At 48.9% G+C, this 19,978-nt stretch overlaps 1 protein-coding gene across 1 annotated transcript in view; it reads right to left on the bottom strand.

Annotated features, from left to right (window-relative positions):
- DISC1 (DISC1 scaffold protein) overlaps nt 1-19,978 on the bottom strand; it is a 288,452-nt gene that overhangs the window by 223,884 nt on the left and 44,590 nt on the right. The window contains 1 exon segment of the mRNA XM_036277622.1: nt 9,670-9,817. Within this exon segment, the coding sequence (XP_036133515.1) occupies nt 9,670-9,817 (148 nt within the window).

The raw sequence follows: 19,978 nt of genomic DNA on the forward strand, positions 1-19,978 counted from the left end.
ATGTGTATTTGGGTCTGTAACAGCTACGCCCAGCCGTGTGGCTTCAGGACAGACTTCAGCTGAACTTGAGCAAAGGGTGTCACATGGAAGACTTTATCTGGAAACTTCTCTTTATAATCTCTTAATTCGAAAACAAGTCTGGAGGAGTCCTTGGGGTTCACCTCCGCTCATTTCTCTCCGTTTCTTTTCCTCCCTTTGCTTCTAGGGGTGACGACAAGGGTCAGCAGTGGGTCTCCGGGGACCAGGACACAGGACTCCTCACCGCAAGCTCCGAGTCAGAAACTTATCCAGGATGTTGGTAATAATGACCATTTTTATGCCGAATCGTAATACAGCCCTCTCGTTTTTATCTCTGGTAAAAATGTGTAACATTATTTTCTAGTCTTTATGCAGTGTACCTTCATTCCACCCGTGAACTTACAGCTGATTGCCACTATTCTGTGGGGTGATGCTCCCAACATGACAACCACATGGAAATGAGGAACCACATGTTTCGAAGGGAGTACAGGAAGAATCAATCAGAGAAAGAATGACTCAGTCCAAGAGCATCACAAGCTACAACATTTATCTCTTCTGTTCCCGTCGGAACGAAAGTATGTGCACAGAAATATCTGGACAGGCAAACCAGAGGTCCACTTGATAAGTCCCACTGGTCAACCCACTGGAAACCCGTGTACACCTTTGTTTTTAAACTAAGCGGTATTATGTTTACTTGTGTTTTAAGCTGTCCATTGGGAAAAGAGCTTTAATAAAGGACATTTTGCACACGCACGTGAACACACACAATTTAAGTTGTAAATATGACCAATGTTAGTGTATATATTGGTGAAGGTCCAATGGGAAAACACATAGGACATATAGTCAGAGAAATGCAAAGTATTAATGAGAACATTATAGTTGTATATGTAAAAGTAAGCCCAACGCCTCTCGGGAGAAAGGGAGAAATAACTGACTGTTGACCGGGGCAGGAGCCTCTCTGTTCTCGTCTGATCACTGCTGAGACGGGACAGCGAGGTGGGATCTTCCGGTTGCTCCAGAATTAGACACTAAAACTGAAGGACACGGGCCTAAATGCCCCCCGTTCCAGATCCCCAACTGTGGGGTAGGGGTGCACAAGCAGTGCTACCACAAAACACCCCCTCAACACTACACCCACACCCACACCCACTGGCCGTGCAGGAAATAGAATCTTCATGAGTGGTTTTCCCACCCCTTCCCCCAGCCCCACGGGGGGGGACGCGCAGAGAGGAAATCCACTCTCCATTCAAACCAAAAGAAAGAGCCTGCCGGTGTGGCTCAGTGGTTGAGCCTCAACCCAGGCACCAAGAGGTCGCCAGTTTGATGTCCAGTCAGGGCACATGCCCTGGTTGTGGGCCTGATCCCCAGAGGGGGGCATGCAGGAGGCGGTCAATCGATGTTCCTTCTCATCGATGTTTCTATCTCTCTCTCCCTCTCCCTTCCTTTCTCTCTAAAATCAATAAAGGGGAAAAAAAATTTTTTTAAGAAGAAGGAAGGAAGGGAGGGAGGGAGGGAAAGAAGGAAATCCACTAGACTTGGTCATGAAGACGGAGCGTGCCCTGCTAGACGAAGCTGGCATCTACGTTTGGGTTCTCCTCCTTTTTTTTTTATCCTCACCCGAGGATATTTTTCCATTTTTTGTACAGATAGAGTGGGAGGGGGAGAGAGAGAGAAACATTGACGTGAAGGGACACATCGAGTGGCTGCCACCCGCACGACCAACCAGGGCCGGGGACAAACCGCAACCAAAGTACGTGCCCTTAGTGGGAACCGAACCCGGTTCTCTCCGGACCGCAGGCCGACGCTTTAACCGCTGAGCCAAACTGGCCAGGGCTACATTTGGGTTCTCTTACTAGCAAGTCTGAGACAAGGCTCTGAGTTGGGGCTGTGTTTTGGAGACACGATTCCCACAAAACAAAGAGTCAGGAGTGAGAAACAGGAAAAGCCAATGGTGTATTACTGAAGGATCATCACCTGGTGCCTGGGGCTCCACCCTACTAGGAACCTTCTGGACAAAGGAATGGGAGAGCCAGGAAGGGCAGAGAGGGCTTGTCACAGGGCAGCTTGAATGCCCACCATTCACTGGGGCAAAGATATGTGTGCTTCCCATGAATCAAATGAACATCACAAAAGTCATCCTCACAACAAGTGTGCTGTTGGGCAAGGGGACCCACAGAAAGGGGCTGAGTCTGAGTTCAGTGTGAAAAGTGATGGCTGCCCAGGTGGGGCAGAGGAGGCTTCACTCTCGCCAGGATCTGGGCAGCAGGAGGCTCCGTGGTGCCAAATCAGGAATTTACTCATCAGTCCCAGAAGAGAACAGGTGTGTCAACACCCATGTACTGGCGGTTCCCAGCCTCCAGTAGCCAGGGTGACCAACAAGGAGAGAATTATAGACACTGGACAAGGAGAGATTTTTCTGTTGTTGTTAATCCTCACCCAAGGATATTTTTTTCCATTAATTTTTAAGAGAGAAAGGGAAGGGGGGAGAGAGAGAAACACTGATGTGAGAGAGACACATCAATTGGTTGCCTCCTGCACAACCCTAACTGGGGCTGGGGATTGAACCTGCAACACGGGTACGTGCTCTTGACCAGGAATCAACCCCAAGACCCTCTGGTTCACAGATGGATGCTCTAACCACAGAGAAACACCAGCCAGAGCAGGACAGGGAAAGATTTGCAATGAGTGTATCGATTATCCAAACTGGGCTGGATGAATGAACATCGTAACTGAAAACGACCCAGACATTTCTGTTATCCACCCAAGATATCATAAGAAGTGGGAGAGACGAATTCGACAGAACACGGAGACTAAAGAAGAGAAAAACCATGCTACATTTGACCCACTAGTCGAGGCACCCCAGTGACCCACTTACATTACTGAGAGTACCCGTATCTGCTATTAAAGGAGCCTGCTTAACCTCCGGAGGCAGCGGCTAAAACTCCCTGGGCTGCTGGGAGGACCTGAGAAAATCGGGTATGATTCACAATTCTCCACAAGCCTCAGAGAATTAAACTGTGCTTTTTAGAAAATTGAATTACCAGGAGACATATGAAAAAATGCTCAGCATCACTAATCATCAGAGAGATGCAAATTAAAATGACTACCTCACACCTGTCAGAATGGCTGCCATCAACAAATCATCAAACAAGTGGTGGCAGAGGTGTGGAGAAAAGGGGACTCTAGCACACTGCTGGTGGGAATGCAGACTGGTGCAGCCACTATGGAAAACAACGTGGTGTTTCCTCAAAAAATTAAAAATGAAACTGCCATTTGACCCAGTGACCCCACTTCTAGGAATATATCCTAAGAAGCCTGAAACACCAATCAGGAAGAATATATGTACCCCTATATAGTATATAGCAGCACTATATACAATAGCTAAGATCTGGAAACAACCCAAGTGCCCATCAGTGATGAGTGGATGAAAAAGCGGTGGTACATTTACACAATGGAACACTATGCAGCTGTAAGAAAGAAAGATCTCTTACCCTTTGAGACGACATGGAGGGACTTGGAGATTATTATGCTAAGTGAAATAAGTCAGTCAGAAAAAGACAAGTATCACATGATCTTACTTGTTTGTGGAACATAATGAACAAAATAAGCTGTCCACCAAGAGATCCAGAGTCATGGAAGTAGGGAACAGACTGACAGACCTCAGAGGGAAGGGGGTGGAAGGGGAGGGAAGAGATAAACACAAACCAATCGACAGGGACACTGGGCTGGGGAAGGCAGGAGGAGGGTGGCAGCAAGAATGAGGGGGTCATGGGGGAAAAGGGGGGGCATCTGTAATACTTTCAACAATAAAAAAAAGTTGGATTAAACAGGGATTATTACAAAAAAAGTGTCAGTAAAAATGAAAACTGAAGCACCTGATCATACCTGGGTGTTCACATTTCCTTCAATCTTATTCTAAACAAAGACCACTGAAGAGTGGGCAGATCTGCGCGTGCCCGAAACTGCATGAGCCCCAAAACTGCACGCAGCCGCCTATACGTTTATATACAGTGGCTTGGTGACAGATGTCTGCAGCTTCAACCAGGTTCTCAAATACTTGATCCCAGAAGGTTAGGAGACACTTATTTGTGTCATTAATTAGTTGAAAATTTTCCAAGTCGATACAACTATCTTATTTCCACAAAGAAAGAAGGTACCAATCATTGGAAAACATTGTTTCCCCCTTGACTCAGAGAAACCTTTCTGCTCAGACTCTGGGCTGATGTGAGCGCCAGCCCCGCACCATGCCCCCTTGCGGCCTCTTTGAAAACTGTAGCCACGGCCCCTGGTTTAGGGGAGACCTGAAAGTCCAGATAATCCTGTTGATGACAAATGTCACAGGCTAGATGGGTATTTGGCATATTGAAGACAATGTTTAAATTATTAATAACCATGTAATGTTAATGTGCATGAGAAAATTTAGGAAAGAAGTTGATTTCAGCTTATTATTTTCTAAGTGTGTTAAGAATAAGACAGGTGGATTTGCAAAAGCCAAGCTAATACATAAATAACTGGAGTTCGGCGAACAGTGAGCTAATTCAACCCTCTCGTTTTCTGATGAGGGGAATGGAGTGTGCAGACGTTAGGAACTACACCCGGTCATTATAGGGGCCAGTGGAAGAGATAAGCCCAGAACTCAGGTTTCCATACCTACAGTCCAGGGCTCTGTCTAGATGCTGTGACCCTGCTTCTTGCTGGGGGCGTCAGAAGAAAGGCTGAAGAAGCGTTTTCTCTCGGGCCACTGAACCACATTCGAGTGAAGCTTCTCTCTCTCTCAATGGACATTCACATACATCTTTGTCAGCCTATATATAGGTCCCGAGATATGTGTCGCACGCACTCATTCCATGGATATTCGTGGAATACTTTTTATGGGCCAGCCACTATCCTAGTCTCTAGGCAGAAAAAGGCAAATACAACACAGCCTTGCCCTCAAGGATCTTATAGTCTTTCAGAGCAGACAGATACTCGAGGAAAGAGGTTTGCTTAAGACCCAAGGCAGGGTGAGGTCATCCGAGGTGCTCCGATAACCCGCGGGGGAGGCGGTGTGACCTCTGGGCAGCGAGAGCAGCAGACCCTGCGCAAGATCAGAGAACCAGAAGCAGTCAGAGCCTTTAGGTCACAGCCGACGCGTCGATCTGTGTGGGCTGCAGGTGTTGAGTTAATTCCGCACTGCTGGGACGCTGGGCAGGAGCTGGACGGGAAGTTGTGGATGTCATGCTGAGCAGCATAGATTCTATCCTGAAATCAGCGAGCCAGTGCGGGTGGCATGTTGCTTCCACTGGGGGCACCGTGGAAGACGGTGAGAGGGAGGCATCTGGGAATCGGGAGTGCCAGGGAGGAGACCTCGCGATCTTCCAGACTACACGCTTTAGCGAACCAAGGCATTGCCACGAGGGTGAGCAAAGTGAGTGGCAATGAGACAGAGGCAGACAACAGAAGCAACAGGACGTGGTGACCAGTGAAGCCGGGGGCCGAGGCAGAGGGGAGCCAAGGATGCCACAGTGTTCTTGCTTGGGTAACTGGGTCTCGGGTGGCGCAAGTCACTGAGGTTGAGGATGTGGAAGAAGAGGCTGATTAGGGAGAAAGACAATGAATTGTAGTAAATAGTTTTAAATGATAGTAACTTTTCAGGGTAAAAAGAGAGTGAAGTTAGTAAGGGCCACGAAGATATTCAAGAGAGAGCTAAATTATAGGCCAGGACTCTGGAGACAAATAGGGGATAGGAATGTAAAAATGAGGGAAATCGGGACATTGGTGACACCTGGGGCATGGCAGTATCTGAGACACCCAGAAAGAGCACAGGAAGTGGGACGAGGACCGGCGGGAACCGAAGCAGAGGAACATCAGTACCAGGGAGAGAGGAACAGGAGCTCATGGGACTCAGAGGAATGGCCAGCAACACAGCAAGCCGACGGGAAAGGGTGCGTCACGAAAGCCAAGGGAGAGACAGTGAGTGATTGAAAGTTCCAGACAATGCAGTGATGCACAGAATAATTTTAAATGCCTTTTACTTGGAACAACTAGCAAATCATTGCTGACTCCGGTGGTGAGAGAGGGTACAGTCAGACCACGGTGGGCTCAAACAGTGAGTGGGAGTGAAACCCAGGGCCCAGGTCACTCCTGTGAGGACAGGAGGGAGGATAAGAGTGAACGAGGTAGGCCGACCGTGTCTATTGGCTCGTAAGTGGTTAATAAAGCCCTCTCTTTTTATGGGGACCCATTAGGTTGAACCCTACATTGCTGCTATCTTTATAGGGCACAAAATGTCAACAGAAGGAATGTCAGATGAGGTGACCTGATTGGGTGGGAATGCGTGATCTCGCCGTTACTTTAATCCGTCCTGTTCTGTGAGAAGCAGCCGAGACCATCACAAAGCATCTCTCCAACCGAATCACATGCAGGCTGCAGGGACCACTGACAAGCCCAGGACTCGAGCCACGCGGCCTGGCTTGGGCCCAGGCTCAGCACCACCGCTGGGGGTCTTCACAGGTCCCTTGACCCCTCTGGGCCTAGTTTCCTCATCTTTAAATACAAATATAGATATAGATGACAATAATGTAGCTCTCCATATACATACAGATAGCAATATATAAAAAGTACACCCCCTAGAATTGTCTTGAGGATTAAATGAGTTACTTCCTATTCACTGAGGGAAGACTGGATAAGTAAAATGTGGCCCATCCACATATTGGAACATTATTCAGCCTTAAGAAGAAAGGAAGGAAATCCTTATACAGTCGTCCCTCACCACTTCACGCTTCGACTTGCGCGGCTTCCCTCTATCGTGGTTTTTTCAAATATATTCATTAAAAAGTTGATCGAGCCCTGGCCGGTTTGGCTCAGCGGTTAGAGCGTCCGCCTGTGGTCCGGAGAGGCCCGGGTTCGGTTCCCGCTAAGGGCATGTACCTCTGTTGCAGTTTGTCCCCGACCCTGGTTGGTCGTGCGGGTGGCAGCCACTCGGTGTGTCCCTTTCACATCGATGTTTCCCTCTCTCTCTCTTCCTCTCTCTCCCTCCCACTCTGTCTGTACAAAAAATGGAAAAATGTCCTCGGATGAGGATTAAAAAAAAAAAAAAAAAGTTGATCGAGACAGTGAAAATGATACAGCGCGTGCTCGGTTGTCTGAGTCAATTGTACATCCCTGCATTACAATTAAAATGAAAATCACTGCGTGTATGGACTGTAGGCCTATGTATTCGAGCACCCCAGGAATCCCTCAGCGCCAAGGGCAACCGCTAGAGTCTGGAGCAGATTAACCGCGATAAACAAGGGACGACTGTACCTGCTATCACATGAGTGAACCTTGAGGACATGATGCTGAGTGAAGTCAGCCAGTCACAAAAGGACACATACTGTGTGACTCCACTTACAGGAGATACCTAGAGTTGTCCAATTCAGAGACAGAAGTAGATCGCTGTTGCCAACGGCTGGGGCCGGGAGGGAGAGTTAGTGTTTAATGAGGACGGTTCGGTTTGGGAAGTTCTGGAGATGTATGGTGGTGATGGCCAAACAACAATGAGGTACTTAATGCCACTGAACTCTACACTTAATATGGTTAAAATGGTAAATGGTATGTATATTTTATCACAATAAAAAATTTTAATTAGGTTACTGTTAAAAGCACTTAGTAACTGTTATATAATTTCCAAAATATATAGAGTACTCATACAACTCAACAAAAGGGAGACGGAATCTAATTAAAAAATGGGCAAAGGACCTAAGTAGACACCTCTCCAAACAGGACATACAAATGGCCAAGAGACATATGAAGAAATGCTCAATATCACTAATCATCAGAGAGATGCAAATGAAAACAACAATGAGGTACCGCCTCACACCAGCCAGAATGGCTGCCATTAACAAATCATCAAACAATAAGTGTTGGCGAGGGTGTGGAGAAAAGGAGACTCCAGTACACTGCCAGTGGGAATGCAGACTGGTGCAGCCACTATGGAAAACAGTATGGTGTTTCCTCAAAAAAATTAAAAATTGAATTGCCATTTGACCCAGTGATTCTATTTCTAGGAATATATCCTAAGAAGCCTGAAACACCAATCAGAAAGAATATATGTACCCATATGTTCATAGCAACTCTATTTACAGTTGCCAAGATCTGGAAACAGCTCAAGTGTCCATCAATAGATGAGTGGATAAAAAAGCTGTGGTATATATACACAACAGAATACTATGCAGCTGTAAAAAAGAAAGCTCTCTTATCCTTTGAGACAACATGAAGGGACCTCGGGTGTATTATGCTAAGTGAAATAAACCAATCAGAGAAAGACAAATACCACATGATCTCACTCATTTGTGGAATATAATGAACAAGGTACGCTGATGAACAAAATAGACCAGAGACATAGAAAGGAGTATGGTTCAGACTGACAAACCTCAGAGTAGGGGCGGGGGGGATGGATGAGATGAACCAAAGAACTTATATGCATATATGCATAATCAATGAACATAGGCAACAATGCTAGGGGGGTGGGGGAGGCAGAATGGGGAGGAGGGGCTCTGGAGGGGAGGAGAAACATCTGTAACACAAATAAATTAATAAAAATTGAAAAAAAAAAAAAAAAGAAAGAACCCAAAGAACAAATGAAAGAGGGAATTAAGCAGAGTCACACTGGGAAGGGCCCGGGGAGGAAGGGGGAGGAAGCAAGGTGGTACCTGCAGAGACATGAGAAGAGCAGAGCTGGGGCAGCGGAGCGCACCTGCTCTTCGCGAAGACCATGTAAAGGTTCGCCCAGCAGACATTTATAGGGAAGCACCTACCAGGTGCCACTCCCTCTGCTCCAGCAAAACTGCAGGGCAAGCCCGTGAGAAAACAACTGGCCTCACAGTGAAGACGGGCTACGGGGAGATGCCAAGATGCTCCAGACGTTGGACACCACGCACGCCCACTAGGAACGGCCCGTCTTGCGGTCGGCAGGGCCGACGGGAAATCTGGGATAAATGCAATTGCCGTGCCGTGCCCACCCCAAGCAGACGCTCGCCCGCACGGGGACTGGGCCACAGCACTCCTCGGCACAGCCTGTTCTCTGCAGCCTTCCCCAGGAAGGAGGACACGGGCGGCAATAAGAGAGCAGTTCCTCGGACTTTCCAACCAAGCCAGCGCCTGGGACCCCTGCCCGCGAGCGGCCCAGCCGCCTAGGGTGGAAACCAGGAGGTCGAACCTCGCCAGGGGGTTCAAGCGTGCAGCCAGGATGAGGGCCACTGGATCAGAAATGGCGACTGCTCTCTGCCACCGATCCCAGGAGACCCTCGGGGAGCAGGAGGAGAAGGGTGGTTTCCACTCCTGTCAGCGGGACTGTCCGTGGATGCTAACACATGACAGAAGGCTGAGCTGCCCTCGACCGGAGGAAACCTACCCCCACCTTCCCAGAAGGTTGGCTTCCGGGGAAGCTTAACCCCCAGGCCCAGCTGTGCACGTCCAGGGCCTCTCCCTGTCCATTAGCAGAAAGGGCTGCTTAGGGGACCAGGCCCCACGCGGGTCCCTCACTCTGGAAGGAACCTCCACCTGTCCAACCAACAAAAGGGTGCTTCCCCCAAAGGGCAGCTGAGGGTCTCTGCAGCTAAGCCCCTGCAGCTTTTCAGGACCTGGGAGCTGAGAGGGCGGGGCGGGGGGGAGGGCGTCCCCAGCACTCACCGCGGAGCAGCTTGGCGCAGCGCAGCCTCGGCCTGTGCTGCCACGTGCATCAGAAGGCTGCTGAGGGCCGGCTGCCTCGAAGGGAGCTGGAAGTGCAGGCTGCTTTGCTCTTCCTCCAGGTCTTCCAGCCTTTGCTTCAACGTCTCAGCTAGAAACCCAAAACGAGAGGGAGGAACACAGGACCATGAAACTCAGACATCCAGCCTCTCTTAGCTCCGCTCCCAGTCGAAGTCCACCGTGATAACGCCACACAACGGTCATACAAAGGTCATAGGTTGCTAGGCAAGAGATTTCATCTCTCAGTTGGTGCTTTAAGAATCTCCTATCTTGCCCAGCCGGTGTGTCTCAGTGGACTGAGTGTCATTTCATGGACTGAGAGGTTCGGTTCGATTCCCGGTCAGGGCACATGCCAGGGTTGCGCGTTCCATCCCCATAAGGGGCGTGCAGGAGGCAGCCGATCGATGTCTCTCTCTCACATCGATGTTTCTATCTCTAAAAAATCAATAAAGTTACATTTATTTTTAAAAAGAATCTCCTGTCTTTCTACTCACAATACAGCCCTCTTGCCTTTAATTTTTCTAACAATTAGAGGCTATCATTTATATCATGGTCATTATGATTATCATCACATAGAAGGATATTTAATATCAAATATTTTTAAAACCATGATGATTGTTTGGGAGAAAATCTGCTCATTTTAATGAGTTCTATATAATCAGCTGTTACGGAAAAATCAGTGCTCCAGTGTTGATTTTAAGAATGATTCCTTAGAAATTGCCCATCAAGATAAAACCTGTCAGCCCTGGCTGGTTTGGCTCAGCGGTTAGAGCGTCGGCCTGCAGTCCAGAGACCCGGGTTCAGTTCCCGCTAAGGGCACGTACCTCGGTTGCAGTTTGTCCCTGGTCCCGGATGGCGTCGTGTGGGTGGCAACTACTAGATGTGCCTCTTTCACATCGATGTTTCTCTCTCTCTCTTCCTCCCTCTCTCCCTCCCGCTCTATCTGAAGATGAATGCAAAAATGTCCTTGGTTGAGGGTAAAAAAAATAAAAAGATCCTTTAATAAAAAATAAAAAAAAGATAAAACCTGTCAGAGTTACTAGTCACAGAAACAGTGTTCAAATCCCATCATGTTACAGGCAACCATGCATCCTCTTCTATTATAAAGTAGGAAAGTCTCCTAGGACAAGGTATAAATACAGAATCACTGCAAAACAATTTCTCTTTTAAAAAATCAACTACAGAAATTGGAATCCCCTGAAATGAGAACTTAGCTTCATAATCAAACACCTGAAGAATTGGAAAGTTTCCCATAAAGCCATTTTGCAGAAATGTAAGGACTGTGTTTATAAATACCACCCATCAGAGCTTCCGTGCTGGTGGCCCTGGCCAGGAGGGGCTGTGAACCCCTGATACCTTGTGCCCTTGGGTAGTAGATGGGCCCTAGGACTGCCCAGGACCCCAGGCAGTCCCCTCTGGCTGTGAGCGCCTACTGCTCGCCCCGGGATGCAACGCAAACACTACCCTTCCCCTGTGTGCAGTCCCCTCTGGCTGTGAGCACCTACTGCTCGCCCCGGGATGCAACGCAAACACTACCCTTCCCCTGTGTGCAGTCCCCTCTGGCTGTGAGCACCTACTGCTCGCCCCGGGATGCAACGCAAACACTACCCTTCCCCTGTGTGCAGTCCCCTCTGGCTGTGAGCGCCTACTGCTCACCCGGGGATGCAACACAAACACTACCCTTCCCCTGTGAGCAGTCCCCTCTGGCTGTGAGCGCCTACTGCTGGCCCCGGGATGCAATGCAAACACTACCCTTCCCCTGTGTGCAGTCCCCTCTGGCTGTGAGCACTTACTGCTGGCCCCGGGATGCAGTGCAAACATTACCCTTCCCCTGTGTGCAGTCCCCTCTGGCTGTGAGCACTTACTGCTGGCCCCGGGATGCAATGCAAACACTACCCTTCCCCTGTGTGCAGTCCCCTCTGGCTGTGAGCGCCTACTGCTCGCCCCGGGATGCAACGCAAACACTACCCTTCCCCTGTGTGCAGTCCCCTCTGGCTGTGAGCGCCTACTGCTCGCCCCGGGATGCAACGCAAACACTACCCTTCCCCTGTGAGCAGTCCCCTCTGGCTGTGAGCGCCTACTGCTGGCCCCGGGATGCAACGCAAACACTACCCTTCCCCTGTGAGCAGTCCCCTCTGGCTGTGAGCGCCTACTGCTCGCCCCGGGATGCAATGCAAACACTACCCTTCCCCTGTGTGCAGTCCCCTCTGGCTGTGAGCGCCTACTGCTGGCCCCGGGATGCAGTGCAAACACTACCCTTCCCCTGTGTGCAGTCCCCTCTGGCTGTGAGCGCCTACTGCTGGCCCCGGGATGCAGTGCAAACACTACCCTTCCCCTGTGTGCAGTCCCCTCTGGCTGTGAGCACCTACTGCTGGCCCCGGGATGCAATGCAAACACTACCCTTCCCCTGTGTGCAGTCCCCTCTGGCTGTGAGCGCCTACTGCTGGCCCCGGGATGCAGTGCAAACATTACCCTTCCCCTGTGTGCAGTCCCCTCTGGCTGTGAGCACTTACTGCTGGCCCCAGGATGCAGTGCAAACATTACCCTTCCCCTGTGTGCAGTCCCCTCTGGCTGGGAGCGCCTACTGCTGGCCCCGGGATGCAACACAAACACTACCCTTCCCCTGTGTGCAGTCCCCTCTGGCTGTGAGCGCCTACTGCTGGCCCCGGGATGCAACGCAAACACTACCCTTCCCCTGTGTGCAGTCCCCTCTGGCTGTGAGCGCCTACTGCTGGCCCCAGGATGCAACGCAAACACTACCCTTCCCCTGTGTGCCTCAGTGAGAGGGTGTTTTGGAGGGTGTTTTGGAGGCTCCACCTACATCACGAAGACTCCTTTGTACTTCCGCAGCCCTGCAGCCATTGTCCAGGTAAGCCCTTTCTAGAAGACTCAATTTTGGATTAAAACACTGTTTTCAACAAGCTTATTATTTTGAAAACTCTTTGAACCAAGCCCTGTATCATATACCAGCAGAGGTCAATGCTAATCACAGTGACCCTTCTCTCGGGCTGGCCCATTCCCGAGACACACCCTTGGGCGAAGGAGAGGCTGTGCCCAGGTGTTGTGGGCAGCAAATCTGGGTCTCTGGAGATGTCACCTGAGAACCTCCCATTGATGCACCCTGTGTCTTGGGACTGATAGCCAAAACCTGCCAAGAGGCTGTGCTGATGCCGGAAAGGGGCGTGCACTTAACTACTGTTCGAGACCAAGTCACCGGTAACTGCAGACCCTCGGTCCCTGCTTCAGAGGGACAGCGGGCGAATTCAGACACCGCTCCTACAAAGCAGTGTCTGGCCTGACCGGGCTTCTACGGTGATGCCGAAAGGTTCCCTAACACCAAGCTTCAAAGGCTCTGTAAATTTTAATTAATTTAGGTATTTATTTATTTAATTGTTTAGTTACTTACCTCTTCCTTATTATATAACATCAAAAGATCAGTGCCCAGCAGTAAAGCCCTCACCTTGTGTGCGCTAAGATAAATGGATGCAGTCATAACGCAGTGATTAGGAGAAAACGGAGTCTGTACCTCAGCTCCGCCAGGTCCAGCCGTCTGACCTTCAAGTTAACCTTTCTAAGCTTCGGTTCCTGGTCTGGAGAAATGGGGCTGTCTATGGTGTCTACATCATAAGATTTTCTGAGGATTAAGTGAGATCATCTATGCAAAGCATTTAGCACCATGCCTGGCACCTAGCACGTGCCCAGGACGACTGGCTCTTACCAGGTGACCGTTAGCCCCTGGCCTGTGAGTGTTCACAGGGAAGTTACACCCAGCTGGCCTCCCTCTGCCACCGGCCACATTCCCAGCTACACCCTCCCACCGCCAGGGGAAAGTCCTCAGAGAACACAGCTGACCCAGCAAAACAAAACCCTGGACATGGAACGTCGTCTGCCACCAATCACAGTCACAGGAAACCCCAAGGGAAACCCACACTCTCCCAGGAAACACCTGCGACTACTACGTTCCAGGGGCCACACCTTGAAAAGTGCCACGACCTCCAGCTGTTTCTAGTTCGTGGTTAGAAAAGCGCACTTGGGTGGCCACCAGCGATGTCACAGCTCCCATCGCCCCTCGTTGTGAAGTGTCTCCTCCTCCAGCCTCCGGGATGACTGTCAGCGGCTGGGGCTCCACTCACGCCAGCATCACCCCTGGTTGGTACCTTCCACAGGTTCCCCAAGGTACACCCCATCACCAGGTAGGTGGTCCAGGCAGAGGGGAACCCCCGGAGCGTCTGAGCAGTGCAGAGACATGACAGACTCACGTCCAACAGGAAAACCCACCTGCCCTGCTGGGACCAGTCCCAGGTCACAGCAGTGCCCCGGCCACACCTAAGGGAGGCCACCCACAAGTGAAAGTGGGGGCGGGGTGAGGGGTGCTCTGGGTTGGGGTGCTCTGACAGAGTGGACACAGGGCACAAGAGAAGAGAGAAGTCGAGTGTGACTGCAGTGTTTTCTGCCTGAGCTCCCAGAAAAATGAAGTTAGCAGGAGCCGAGCTGGGACGCCTGCTGTTCCCTCTCCTGGAAACTCCCAGGCAAGTCCTACTCTTCCTTCAGATCAGGCCGCTCCTGGGGCCCTGCCCATCCTCCAGGGGTCCCTGGTCTCTAAGCCCCCTGAGCACACCTGGGCTTCTCCTTGCACAGGTGCCTCACGCTTGTGTCCACTTGTTCAAGGCCCCTGTGTCTGTGAGAGGGACAGTGTCTCCATGCCTGTCGCTGTTTAAGGACCTGCACAGGATGCCACCTGACTCAGAGTGAGCACGCACAGCATACTCTGAAGTTCAGATGCCCTCATTGTGTTTGTTTCGTTTCATAGGCCACTTTACATCTTTCTCATGAGCAACCCCATGAATATAAAAACACAGAACTCATCGAGATGAAATCAAATCTAAGCTGGAGGAGACTAAAGAGACATGGCGACAGTACCCGATGTGTGTTCCTGCACCGGAGAGGAGGTAAGGGCAGTGCTGGGGTGGACAATGATGTGCGCATGGCCTACAGCCCGGCTGGGGTGGGCAGTGACGTGCGCATGGCCTACAGCCCAGCTGGGGTGGCCAGTGACGTGCGCATGGCCTACAGCCCAGCTGGGGTGGCCAGTGACGTGCGCATGGCCTACAGCCCGGCTGGGGTGGGCAGTGACGTGCGCATGGCCTACAGCCCGGCTGGGGTGGCCAGTGACGTGCGCATGGCCTACAGCCCGGCTGGGGTGGCCAGTGACGTGCGCATGGTCTACAGCCCGGCTGGGGTGGCCAGTGACGTGCGCATGGCCTACAGCCCGGCTGGGGTGGGCAGTGACGTGCGCATGGTCTACAGCCCGGCTGGGGTGGGCAGTGACGTGCGCATGGCCTACAGCCCGGCTGGGGTGGTATCAATGTCCACGGCCTGCTGGGAGAGGGGCAGGTGGGGCCTGTGCGAGCGTCCTTGTTTGGGGACATGCACAGTGGGGTGCTTAGGGCTGGCGGGGCATCGGTCTGCAGCTGCTCTCAAGTGTCCAGAAAAGGGCTTAATGATAACACACATCTGTATCCAGTGGGAAATTATTTCAAAACAAATTGTTTTTAAAAGTTATAAGGAAATCAGCACAGCTATTAAGTGCTCTATTTTTGACATGTGGGTCCCTTTATTCTTGTGAATCCTATTGTTCTTTCTGGCCCAGGGGTTGAGAAAAACTTGCTTTCTCTGGCTTTTCCTGCCTCTCTCTCCTTTTTTTAAATAAGTTTTTATTGATTTCACAGAGACGAAGGCAGAGGGAGCAACAGATAAAGACTTCGATGAGCTGCCTCCCTCATGCCCCCACCGGGGATCGAGCCCAAAACCCAGGTGTGTGCCCTGGCGGGATTCGAACCAGGACCTCTCGGTGCACAAACCTCATCAAGCCCTCTGGGACACTATGAACCTGATTTCGGTTTACAGACAGAACTGCAGAGACAGCTGCATAGCACATCCTGAAGCAAGGTGGCTGGCTGCTCATTTGACTGAAGAACAGCAGTCATATTAGAAATTCTGATTGCATTTTGTAAACATAGTGATTAGTAAAAACAAACGAATAAACTCAAAGTTTAAAATGGAAGATATTACCAAGCACTAAGCATGATTATGAATTGGACAATACATTCTCACTATACTACATATTCAGTTTATGTATCCAATATGCTTTGCCTCTAGGACCCCAGCAATAAAAATGCTCATTCCATTTTAGATCAAGTAAGTGTATTTTTTTATTTTACTATTACACACTTATTAAAGTGTAATTAGAGGGTCAGTGCTCATCTGTTTTTCCTTAGCACATCAGTTCTGAGTGCCTGGTACTTGGGATACAACATAGAAACAATGGGAAAAAAAGCACTTTCTGCAGCTACGAATAAATAAGCATTTACAGAGCAGCAAGAAGTCTTCATACATAAAGACATCCTGCTAAATAGATTGGTTCCTGCCACCTTGCTCTGTCTGTGGGATGACAATAAATGGTGTGAACAGCCCGGCAGCGTGGCTCAGTAGATTGAGCATCATCCCATGGACTGACAGGGCCCAGTTCGATTCCCAGTTAGGGCACATGGCCGGGTTGTGGGCTCGGTCCCCAGTGGGGGCTGTGCAGGAGGCAGCCGATCGATGTTTCTCTCTCACATGGAAGCTTTTATCTCTCTCTCCCTTCCTTTGTCTCTAAATATATATATATATATATATATATATATATATATATATATATATATACACATATATATGTGTATATATATATAATATATACATATAAAATAATAAAAAAATTTTAAATAAATGGTGTGACCTGCATTCCCGGCCAGTCTGCATTCTAAGGAGGCCCTCTAATAGGAAGAAGCAATCAATGTCTTCGTAAGTCACTTTCCTTTGGTTTTTACATAATGGCCAAGATGTGCTATTCCCTGGGAGCTGAATATTCTAATAATTCCGCATTACTATGCACATCATGTGAAGATGACCAGTTTACAAAGAGTCAGTCTGCGATAAAATGTAGTTCAAACTAACGTGAGCACAACCGAGGCCACTTTGACATATCAGAACAGCGGACTTCGTCGGATGCATTACCATAAAAATCAGCCACTATTGAGATGCCGAAGGTGTCGAGCACAGTACTCATCTCTGAGCATCTGCGCGCCTGACACTATGTCTGCATTATTTCCGAGCTCCACAACCACATGTGGAGTGGGAATAAAAATGCAGAAACCAAAGGACAGAGAATTGAAATAATTTGCCCAAGGCCCCTGAATGAGTAAGGAGCAAAGTCAGAATCTGAACCTGCACTTTTTCGGGTGCCAGACTCTGGGCTTGTTCTGTGATGTTCCCCAGGAGCCCTCCCGCTGCCTTCTTCTCCCTATTCCTTTGGCTGGGCCCCTGGAGACTGTGGGGTCAGCCGGGCAGGCACTGAGCAGTATGTCCCTCTGCCTTGCCCATGTCTAGCCAGTGCTAGGCACGCAACAGGTACGGGGTAAATGCTGGCTAAAGAAGTGGATGACTGTTTCTGTTTGGATGAGGTACCCTGTAGACACCATTTCACGAGCCCTGCTATGTGCCAATCATTTTATCCTCCCAATGACCTCATGAGGGAGACACAGCTATGCCCACTTCGCAGATCAAAAGACTGAGGCCCATGGTAAGTTTAAGAGATTTTTCTAGGTTAGTCACACAGCTATGTGGAATCAGAAATAAACCAAGGTCTGTCTGACTCCAAAACCTGTGTCCTCCAAGGAAGATCACCTGGTGTACACCGTATCCTGAAACACACACAAGCCTATTGGTGCACGTGCCACTTCACCCACCTCCCCCTCACACAGCGCGCTCAGCAGCCAAAACAAACTCGCAGACGCTCGCAAAAGTGAAACGGCCTCTAATCCAATTCCAGGGCAATGGTTAAATAAATAAATGGTGATATAACCAAAGACAATTAGAAAAACTGTAGGGAAAGATTTTAATATGACAAGAAAAAAAAACAGAATATAAAATTATATGTAAATATTATCTGTACTTAATAGTTATAAATGTGTTTTGAAACAAGAACAAAGCCCTGGCTGGTGTGGTGCAGTAGATAGAGTGTCAGCCTGAACACTGAAGGGTTGCGGGTTCATTTACTGGTCAAGGGCACATACCTGGGCTGTAGGTTCAATCAAGCCCTGGCCCCAGTCGGGACACATGTGGGAGGCAACCAATTGATGTGTCTCTCTCACATTGATGTTTCTCTCTCTCTCTCTCTCTCTCTCTCTCTCTCTCTCTCTCTCTCTCTCTTCCTCCCTCCCTTCCACTCTCTCTAAAAAAAAAAAAAATCAATGAAAAAATATCCTCAAGTGAGGATTAACAAAAAGAAGAAAAAACAACCCAAGCAGAACTAAGAGTTTTGGTAACCGGTCACTGGGATTATGGGTGATGTTTCTCAATTTCTTGTCTTATAAAATTAGCTGTTAAATCTTGAGCTGTTTATTATTTAGAAACGTATTATATTTTTAAGTAGCATACTGGTTACTTATGCTACTCTTTGATTTCTGCATAATAATGGAGATTTAGTTTCCTCTAATTCTTAATGCTAAACTGCTTAGGGTAAGCTTGGTTTCCCTGGGTCCTGGAGATTTTCAGTGTACAACAAAGAGGATTTCTAGAAATGTCGTCTTTTAAGCTCACCAGTGTGCAGAAGGAAGACTGAGAAATCACTTCGGTTATGGTAGAAAAGGGAAAACAAACCCTGCGGAGGTAAAAACTCCATCAGACAAGCAGTAATATAATGATGATACTTGCCCTCTCAGCACACAGCCTATCACCTTGCTCTGTGTGTTTGCTGATTTTACTTTGAAATATTTCAGTAGAATATTTGCTCTGAAGCATCTGTTTGTTCTTCCTCAACATGAATTTACCAAGCAAAATAAATTGTGATTGATCAAAATAGTAAAAGTGATGAAATTTTCAGGTACCTCCCGAGGCCTTGGATGTGTCCTATGCCCAGCAAGCTGTGTGTGTGTGCGTGTGCGTGCGTGTGTGTGTGTGTGTGTGAGAGAGAGAGAGAGAGAGAGAGAGAGAGAGAGAGAGAGAGAGACTGTCCACACACGTGCTACCAATAGGCTTGCAAACAATGCATAAACTTGCAAAAAACATACACACCATAAAACACAAAATTCCTCAGAATCATGAGCTTCTGAAAGGATGATTAGTTATGAGTCATTCCAAAGTATTATTTGCAACGACTCTTAAAACTAAACTGGTAAGAAAATGTTTCTTTCATCAAATGTCAATCACCAAATATCCTAGGGAAGTAACTGGTCAACTTTGGCTACTTTTTAGAAAGGCCTTGGTGATCCATGGTCACTGTTCAGAATGTGGGGTGACTGAACCTCCACAGGCAACTAGAGGTTGTCCTCTTCTTTTCAAGGACCACGGATTGTGCCCTGCTGGCGCCTCTACCACTTCCAACATTACACCCAACACCACCCCACCCCCAGCACCACCACTGCCCCCACCACCACCAGCACAGCCTCCTCCCCACCAGCACCAACACCACCAGCTCCACCCAACACCTCCTCCACCACCAGCACCACCAGCACTACCAGCACCACCTCCTCCACCACCAGCACCACCTCCTCCATTACCAGGACCAACACAAGCACGACCTCCACCACCAGCACCACCACCACCACCCATGCCACCACCTCCGTCCCCACTGATATCACCCTACTCATTATATTAGGGTAGAGGGACCCACCCAGCTTTCCAGTTGAAAACACTTACCCAAGAAGGAGGAACATTCTTTAGATCATTTCCAAAGAGCTACAATTCAGAGAACCCAGAAGAAGGGACAAGAGAGGAAAAGCCACTCCACAGGACAGGAAAACATTCAGAGAGGGTACACACCAAAATGCCGACAGCGGCTATCTCTGCAGCATGAGAATAAAGGTGATTTTTCTCCTCTTTTATTTATATTTGTAAACTTTCTAAATGTTTTCACAATGATCATGTATTGCTTTAGTAATTAGTTAAACAAAAAGTCCATGTTTCGAAATAAAAGGACTTTTATTGGCCTGTACATTCAGGCAAGTAGTGGTCCTACCTGGGGTCAACCAGCACAGATTTTGAGTCAAACACAGGTGGGTGTGATTTTTTTATTTAAAAATGTATAAACTCTGAAAGGGAAACTTATTTAAAATGTAATGGCAGACCCTCCTACGTGAAACAATTTTGTATGCCATGTTCTTTGCTTTAATTGGATTTAGATATATGATCAGTCATAACAAAATGGGTTAAT

Source organism: Molossus molossus, unplaced genomic scaffold (genome assembly GCF_014108415.1).
Source record: "Molossus molossus isolate mMolMol1 unplaced genomic scaffold, mMolMol1.p scaffold_m16_p_23, whole genome shotgun sequence".
Classification (NCBI taxonomy): domain Eukaryota; kingdom Metazoa; phylum Chordata; class Mammalia; order Chiroptera; family Molossidae; genus Molossus; species Molossus molossus.